The sequence below is a fragment of the Medicago truncatula genome, chromosome 2, assembly GCF_003473485.1.
Source record: "Medicago truncatula cultivar Jemalong A17 chromosome 2, MtrunA17r5.0-ANR, whole genome shotgun sequence".
Taxonomy (NCBI): domain Eukaryota; kingdom Viridiplantae; phylum Streptophyta; class Magnoliopsida; order Fabales; family Fabaceae; genus Medicago; species Medicago truncatula.
Window position 1 is genome coordinate 51325170 of NC_053043.1, and position 8996 is coordinate 51334165.

The 8996-nt window shown below is 33.3% G+C and overlaps 1 protein-coding gene across 1 annotated transcript; it reads left to right on the forward strand.

Moving 5' to 3' along the window:
- The first annotated feature begins 1705 nt into the window (after window positions 1-1705).
- LOC11433087 (3-isopropylmalate dehydrogenase, chloroplastic) lies at window positions 1706-7470 on the forward strand. Its single transcript, XM_003597932.4, has 11 exons — window positions 1706-2035; window positions 2125-2254; window positions 2329-2440; window positions 3836-3911; window positions 4089-4177; window positions 4436-4522; window positions 5051-5167; window positions 5756-5863; window positions 6006-6059; window positions 6144-6296; window positions 6967-7470. The coding sequence occupies exons 1-11, from the start codon at window positions 1825-1827 to the stop codon at window positions 7045-7047; spliced, it is 1218 nt and encodes a 405-aa protein (XP_003597980.1). The 5' UTR covers window positions 1706-1824; the 3' UTR covers window positions 7048-7470.
- The last annotated feature ends 1526 nt before the right edge of the window (window positions 7471-8996 follow it).

Genomic DNA, 8996 nt, shown 5'->3' on the forward strand with positions numbered 1-8996 from the left:
TTTTTAATTGTCACTTTTGCATATTTTTTTTGTTTCTAATTAAGTGTTACTTTCAAAGTTCAATACAACATTAAATGTTGTTTTGCCTTTATTACCCTTGATTATTTATTGTAAAGAGAGAAGTAAATGAAATAAGATATTAAATGATGAATGTTATTATAGAAAAAAGATGAATTGTTGCATCAAAAGTAGTAAAAAATATTTGTTGTCTTGGTTTGTGTAAAAAATTCAAAAGTGACAATTAAAAAAGAATGGAGGGAGTGCATGAAACAACTTGAAGAGCGTTTGAAAGAGCTTGAAGAAAACATTAAGAAGAAAGATGCAGGATCAATGAGCAACATAACAAGATCCCATGTACTAATTGACAAAGACACTACGATAGGTGAAATGAACACTGAAGAATGTTATGGCCGAAATAAATCACTTCTAAAGGTTGATGCTAGAGTTCTTGGGAAGGAAGTGTCAATTAAGATTTATGGGTAAAGGTATTCAACTTTCAAGTCTGACTATATTACTCCTTCCAGTCCTATTTATAAAAGAAAGTTGACTTTTTAGATACATTGAATAATGTATGTATCTAGTCTAGAATCTAAATTAAATACATAAATTATTTAATGTATCTAAAAAGTAAATTGTCTCTTGTAAATAGAACTGGAGGGAGTACTATTTATATGGTCATATTTATATTCTCCATGTTTCCCATCAACCTGCATTTGTAAAAAGAATTCACTTTGACTTAAAATAGCACATTCGTCCCTTATTATATTTTCATTTTTGTCAGTTCAAAGACCAACCATGGGAATAGTGACTACTTGAAGGTTTATATATATTTCTGTTCAATTTGTAATGTTATAAAACTGGTGAGATTGATATGCAGACACGTAGCAATAACTTAAAAAATTTATATCATTAATCAATTTGTTATTTTTGATTCTCTTTATTTTTAGCACCAATGAACTGACTTTTGTATCGTTTTTAAGTGATTCTCTTTTGCACATCTTATGCGAGATGAATCACTTCTCGTTATAAAATTCAATTTGGCTTGTTCAAAAAAAAAATTATTATTTTTTCCTTCATTTTTTGTTTTAATTATTAAAATAATTTATTAGAATAATACCTATAGAATTAATTTTCCCGGATATACACACTAGTTTTTCTTTAAGGATGTTCATTTTATTTTTGAATGTATCTAACATTCTCTTTATACGTGGATATAATAAACTTTGTTTTTTCATATTTCAATATATTTAGGGTATGTTAGGTTCCACATCCAGGAAGAAAAAAAATATAAAATTGAATGCATTGTGATTCTAGATGTGTAGAATTAATTCTATTATGTTTGATTGTTGTCGAGTATTATTGATTTTATCAATAATTGATTTTAGTTGAAGTTAAAATTTTTAGTTTTTTATTTTAAAATTTATTTTCACACACAAATTTATAATTCAATTCATTTTTATATAAACACTTTTAATTAAAATAACTTTTAACCAAAATCAATTTTATCAAAATCGATTATCACCTCACATGCAAAGGTCTTAATAATTTGAAAAGACGCTTAGCCAAACCAATTATATCTAGGGACCAAGGAGTACCAATTTTCACATGCAAAGGTCTTAATCCATTGCAATTTTTAGTAGCTACAAGCTTTTAGCTTAACCTTCAATGTGTGTATTGATTGAGAAAACAAACACACGTACAATAAAAAACACACATTCAATTCAACAAAAAGTACTTTTTTAGTTTACAACTTTACCCTTCTCACCCACTCATTCACTTCCACCACTGTTCTCTTTTGCAGAAACCAAATCACAACAAAAGAAAATGTCAACTTCTTTGCAAACTGAACTCTTCCACCTTAAACCCTTTCATTTTCGCACCCCCTCATCATCAAAACGAACCTCCCTACGATGTTCCGCCACCGTCCCTTCTTCAAAACGCTCCTACAAAATCACTCTCCTTCCCGGCGACGGCATAGGTCCTGAAGTTATTTCCGTCGCTAAAGACATTCTTCTCCTCACTGGATCTCTCCACGGTAGGTACCCATCATTCATTGCTTTCAAATTTTCACTCTTTTTTCAATTGGGTACTCATTTCTCTATTTATCTTTTGTTTTTGAATTAGGGATTAAGCTTGAGTTTCAAGAGAAGCTTTTGGGTGGTGCTGCACTTGATGCTACTGGTGTTCCTTTACCTGATGACACTCTTTCTGCTGCTAAACAATCTGATGCTGTTCTTCTTGGTGCCATTGGAGGGTACTTAACTTATTTTTCTTATCATTTTTTTTTTTTTTTTGTTTGTGTAATTGTTTTGTTTGATTTTTTCAAAGGTATAAATGGGATAAAAATGAGAAACATTTGAAGCCGGAGACTGGATTGCTTCAGTTACGAGAAGGGCTTCAAGTTTTTGCTAATCTCAGACCGGCGACTGTGTTTCCGCAGGTAAAATTTTCATCTTACTGCATTTCATCATTCTTGTTGTGGTATTGATAGTAAAGACTTGTCCTTTAGCATGCTTTGACTTTCATAAACAGTCTAATTAAGCGCTTACAACATAACTGCTTATCATATACGTACTTGCTTATGTATTACCAAAAGATAAAATGAACTCAAAATGTTTTCTTGTAAGCTATAAGATGTTTTGATAATCTATCCTGGAGTGCTTGCTTAAAAAAATTAGCTGAGAACAACTTATATGATTGTAGATCAAGTCAAAATATTATCGGGGAATTAGTTATGGTCAAAATCAACAAGCTTCAAATAAGAAGTGGCACACTGGTGGGCAAATACTTTAACATGCTTAGGTGTCGTGGGGAGTTGTAAAAGGTATGTAGATAGGAAGGAGAGGCCATGGATAGGGGGTTGATAGCAAAGTGACAAGTCAGAGATACTAGCGAGAATTGTTTTTGTGCAGAGGTTGTTTTTTTGTGTGTTTGTTGGTTTTTTTTTGTGGTGTGGGAAGAGTTATTGTAGGGGAGAGTCGAGATGTAGCGGCCAATATCGCGATTTAGTTGCGTTTAATCCAATGGTGGCTGTGTCTGTATAATGGCAGCAGGGCATCTTAAGTACAGTCATGATAGAGGTCAGGCTGTGCAGAATGCGCAACCTCTTCTTCTCTGTGCTTTGAATTTGGAAGTGCAGGTAGTAGAGGGAATAGGGATTCGATTGAGCTGCAAGGTCAGATCAGGAGAGTAAATTTGCCACAACAGTGTTTGGTTCAGGGCAAGTGCATGAGGTGGACCTTCTTTTGACAGTGCAGAATTAAAGGGTCTGGTGTGGAGGGTTTATCCTCGGCATCTTGGAGCGGAATGACTATCTGTTGTTCTGCTTGGGGATCGACTCGTGCTGTTTGAGATGTAAATCCCAACCTTCTGAGCTGGTGCAGCTTAGCTGCTAGCTCTAATGACTTCTTCAGATTCCGTGTTTTCACATCTGAGGATTATAAAGTTGTGGAGGAAACTAAAGCAATGGCGTGGAGATGGATAAAAGCTAGAGTTAAGGGGTTATGACATATTGGAGTGGAATGCATGACCTTTAATTTGTCTGGGCCTGATTTTGGCTCTCCTAGATATTGTTGATTTTGGCTTTCAGTTTTGCTTTTTCAAAAAAAAAAAAAAAAACTAAACTTATGGGCATGTCATAATACGCTTCCATAAGCTCTCCTAAACTGTCTCACAAGTGATTATGTCAGAAATAAACTCGTATAAGTCAATTCAAAAAGAACCTTAAGGATATAGTAATAGAATGGTTTGAGAGGTTTTTTTTCTTACAATTTTTCCAACGGTTTTCAGTCTGTCTCTAGTGTGCTTTTTATTTTTTTTGTTTATTCTTATGTAGTTAGTTGATGCTTCAACTTTGAAGAGAGAGGTTGCTGAGGGGGTTGATCTCATGGTTGTAAGGGAATTAACTGGAGGTCTGTCGTGTTCTGACTCATTCTAGTTTTGCTGCACTGGATTATTTTTTAAAGAATGTCATATGATCTTAATAATTAAAATTTTGAATATTAATTTTTCATTCATTTCATTTGACTGTTATTATGGGTAGATGATTCACCTGACCGAGTGTTGTTGCGATCCTATTTGTTGTTCAGGTATCTATTTTGGAAAGCCAAGGGGCTTTGGTACCAATGAAAATGGCGAAGAGACTGGATTTAATACCGAGATTTATGCTGCACATGAGGTATCTTGTTATTACAAACGGTGGTGTGGGTTTCCATAAGATCTTCAGTCCCATTTTTGTTTTTGATATTGTTTTTATGGAATTAACATTGTCTAGGAGGGGGGGATAAGAGAACGTACTATATGCATATTTCACTCTTTCATTGGCAGTGATGAACTTTTTCTTGTTTTCTAGAGTGTTGCTTATGTATCAACTGTAACTACTTTCTATATTATTTCTGTATGTATGATTATCTGGCGAGTGACATTTGTATACCAGATTGACCGCATTGCCCGTGTTGCATTTAACATTGCTCGGAAGCGTGGTGGGAAACTTTGCTCTGTTGACAAAGCCAATGTACTAGAGGTAATTATCGCTTGTAAATATGATAGCCTTTAGCTTGGATTTTATGCTGTTGCTTGATAACCACTTGGTCATGAGATCCGGTGGCTTCTTTTCTAAAGCATGATAATGTAGTATGATTTCTAATGCTTTGCTTGTCTACAATACATAATTATTCTGTTGATAACTAACCCATGGTGGGAATGTATATGATATTTGTTTTTCTGTAAGCCACTCCTATCAATTCATCAAAAGCTTGGCAATACTTGAGAAAAATCTTCGTAGATGTCTCACTTGTACCTCAAGACTAATGTTGATGATACTGTACTGTGATAGGCATTAGTTAGTCCTAAGTACTTCTACAAGAAAATCAAGAATTAATTAACAGAAATTGTATAAAGGTCTTTGTGTATTTGTAACCTTTATGTGAAAAATGCATACCCATTGAATAATTAAGACTTGTGCATGTTTTGGCTTCTTTAACGGACAAGAAGATACTTTTGACAGATTTAGATCCATTTACTGCATGCTAACTACGTTTGAATTCACCAGGCATCCATGTTTTGGAGGAAAAGAGTAGTGGCATTGGCACAAGAATATCCTGATGTTGAGCTCTCACACATGTATGTCGATAATGCAGCAATGCAACTTGTTCGCTATCCAAAACAGGTCTGCTTATTGAATAAATTAACATCACCCCCCCTTTGATTTTAGGGTTAAATATGTTTTTGGTCCCTATAAATATACCAACTTTTCGTTTTAGTCCCTCTAAAATTTTCCTTCAACTTTTAGTCCCTATAAAATTTTCCATCTTCACTTTTGGTCTCTCTTTTAAGTAAACTCATATGTAGAATTCATATTTTTGAATAAAAATTTTCACAAAAATTCATATTATTATAATAATCTTTCCCAAAAAAAATTAGAATTTTTTAACAAAAAATGAATTTAATATGAATTTTTATATGTTTTAAGGTTAAAAATTCATATTTAATTTGTGTTTTGTTAAAAAATTCTAATTTTTTTTAGAATATTTTACACATTTCTGCACTTTAATTTGTGTTGAAAATTTTATAGGGACTAAAAGTTGAAGGAAAATTTTAGAGGGACTAAAATGAAAAGTTGGTATATTTATAGGGACCAAAAACATATTTAACCCTTGATTTTATATTTGGCTATGCAAATTTCTACTCACAGAAGAAAAATTGTCTCAAGGATGGAAATGCAAGTACTAAAATATCTAACACTGAAATTTTGCAGTTTGACACTATTGTAACAAACAACATTTTTGGCGATATATTATCTGACGAGGCTTCAATGATCACTGGAAGTATTGGGATGCTTCCTTCTGCTAGCCTTGGGGATTCGGTACGAAAATGAACATTCATAATAAGTTAGAATACAAATAACGAGCATGTTTCTCAAGTTTGCTCGCAATAGTTTGTGTTATGCTAGACCCGTGTAGTATTATTGATTTCACTAAAAGTTTACTGGATTCTTATTGGATCAGGGACCTGGACTTTTTGAACCTATACATGGTTCTGCACCCGATATTGCTGGACAGGTTGGTTTCTTCTACTTCTGTTCTTTAATTTCCTTCAGGTAACATGCTAACAACTGCATATTTATTATCTATATCTATATACAGGACAAAGCAAACCCATTTGCTACTGTTCTTAGTGCTGCTATGCTTTTGAAATATGGTCTTGGAGAAGTAGAGGCTGCTGAAAGAATAGAGCGTGCAGTTCTCGAGACGCTGAACAGAGGATTTCGAACTGCTGACATATATTCTGATGGAACAGTAAGCATTTACCTCCTTATCTTTATTAGTGTTGAAAAAACTTGAGTTCTTTTCTAATTTCACTTTGGTTCATAGATTAAAAAATCTGGTATTTGAAATGGTCGTTTACTCATTGCGACTCCCATTAGAGCATTGCTTAACTTCTTTTTGATGGGTCTTACCATGTTTCATAAAGTTTAACACATTGTTATTGAACACATCACAGAAAAAAGGGAGTTGTTCAAATTCTGCTATGCTACAGTGCTGTAGCACTGCTATAGCTGCTATTTGACAACACTTTGTACTTAATCGCGTATTTTGGAACAATAACAGTTTGTTAAAATTCCGCAACGCCTATACTATAGCCGCTATTTGACAACATTCATTTAACATCTCAAGCAACTTTCCATACAATGACACAACTTTTTTAAAACCTAAAATGGGTCCTACAACTTAAAACGGTGCAACTCTTGAAAATTATATTTCATGTTGAGATCAACAGTTTTTATGCATGGCTGGCAACTAGATTTAACCTGACGGTGATACTCTTTAAGAACCTATTCTCAAGTTTAAGAACCCTAAAAACAACTCCAATCAGAAATGCTCTCAATATTCAATAGTGAATTATGAACGTGTATTGGTTATATATTTTTCTGTATAAACTTAATATTTGGATTGTGTGTTAATGCAGAAGCTGGTAGGATGCAAACAATTAGGCGAAGAGATACTGAAGTCGGTTGAATCTCATGTTCCAGCTGCGGCAGCAGTGTGATTTTAAGACCAACTCAATTAGTAAAACAGGCTTTGTTTGTCTTGGAGATCAATATGAGTATCAAAGCTGAAAAGCTATCCCTATATTTTTAGAGCTTTGGCTTTCATATGCGGATTTGTATGTTGGTTTCAACTTTCAACACCCAACCTATGTACTCTCCAAACTTGCATTGAATTGAACCCGGGGATTATAAGTTAGGTCCCCTCGTGACGAATGTTATAATAGTGGAACAATGATATGTAGAGGTTGGAAATTTTCACTCCCATTCTGAGATAGAAACTACTTGCGACAAATCCATGGGGATATTCCAAAATTTAAAATGTGTGTGATTTGAATTGATGTATTTTGTCTTGCACAAGTATCTAGTCTACTAGAATGGTTTGCAGTTGATATGAATATAACAAACATGGATTCCCTGCACTATTTATGCCGGACAGTTTTCTATCTCAACCGTCTAATCTAAATGAATGTTGGAGATCGCTTAAAATTGTTTTTATTGTTGTGTAATTTGAATCGTTTGATATCAAATTAACAGTGAGATTGTTTTTGCGTGTAAATTTGTCTTTTTACGACAGATCAATTTTATTAGTTAATGAAATGGATCTATTAAAACAACGCGGTCTTTGTTAAAATGTAATGTGTTGCTTTGATTATGTTTTGAACTAAATTTGGTTATCGTTATTGTTTTACTAACTAAGCAATCTTTTTTAAGACACCATGATTATTTTGTTCAACCAATTATAAGGTTTATCCATACCCTATAAAATATAGGAGAACAGAAGTATAGTATGTTTGAAAAATGACAACACCACCATTAATGAAAACCGGTAGTTCTCCGTTTGTTTTCAATTGTCATATGCCAATTTTTTTTTTTTTTTTTTTTTTTTTTTTTTTTTTTTTTTTTCTAAATTAGAAGGCGAAATTGAGAATTAGAACACCTTCGGCCTACTTTGTTTTTTAGTTTTAAAAACAGAAAGCAGTTTTAAGAAACTATATTTAGAAAGATGCATTCCAAACAAGTTTTATCTATTACTCCACGTCATCATACCCTTACCTTCCCACACCTTTAAATCCCTCTTATTCTCCTTTCAACTTCAATCCATCTAATTCACAAACCAAAAAAAAAAAAAAAAACACTTTCTTAAAAATGGAGGGTCTTATTGCATCTGAGTACACAACCGTAGTGCAATACAAGAATGACAAAGAAAGTTCTAATATTGGTTCTTTGTTTTGCGTCGCCTCATCTTCCTATTCATACATGAAACTTTTGGCTGATGATTTGGGTCGGTTTCAAACCTTTGCTTCTTCTTCTTCTTCACCGCTCTCCAATCCTACAAATTCTACAACGCAAACCATTGCTTCTTCAGGTGAAGATGTTAGATCTCTACGCCGCCGCTTGACCAATTCAAATAGAGTTTCAACATAAACACGACTTCTTGCGTTGTTTTGTCTTGTGGTGATTGAATGAATCTGTATTTTACTCTTTAAAAGTTAAGTGTTCTTGTTTGTTGTAATTTGCATATGCAAGTATGTGACTAACCAAAAAAGAGGAGTGTGATTGGTATAGTTTGCTAGCATTGTGCTATTGTAAATATGGGTTCTGATGTCTGTAAAAATTATGTGTTTCATTGCCAAAGGATCATAAAATATTATTATTATTATTATTATTATTATTATTATTATTACTACTACTACTACTAGCGTCCAGACACTCCCGTGCCCGTCTGTCCGCTTTTTCCACTGCGCTAACTCGTGTATATATTTTTATTTGTTTCTTTGTGTATACTACTTGAACATTTTATTATAAGCTATGCTTCGTGAGTGGACATTTTATTAAGCTATATTGAGCTATTTAAATCACATTAATGAACTGAACCAAAAAAATTACATGAACGAATTGATAGCATAAAGAGGAAAGAGAGACCAAGGATATACCAAAATGAATAACA

Excerpts from the sequence above, each read along its gene's own strand:
- LOC11433087 (XM_003597932.4), top strand. The coding sequence starts at position 1,825 with ATGTCAACTTCTTTGCAAACTGAACTCTTCCACCTTAAACCCTTTCAT. Across the intron at positions 2,036-2,124 it reads CCTCACTGGATCTCTCCACG|GGATTAAGCTTGAGTTTCAA; the intron begins GTAGGTACCCAT and ends TTTTTGAATTAG. Across the intron at positions 4,523-5,050 it reads ACAAAGCCAATGTACTAGAG|GCATCCATGTTTTGGAGGAA; the intron begins GTAATTATCGCT and ends TGAATTCACCAG.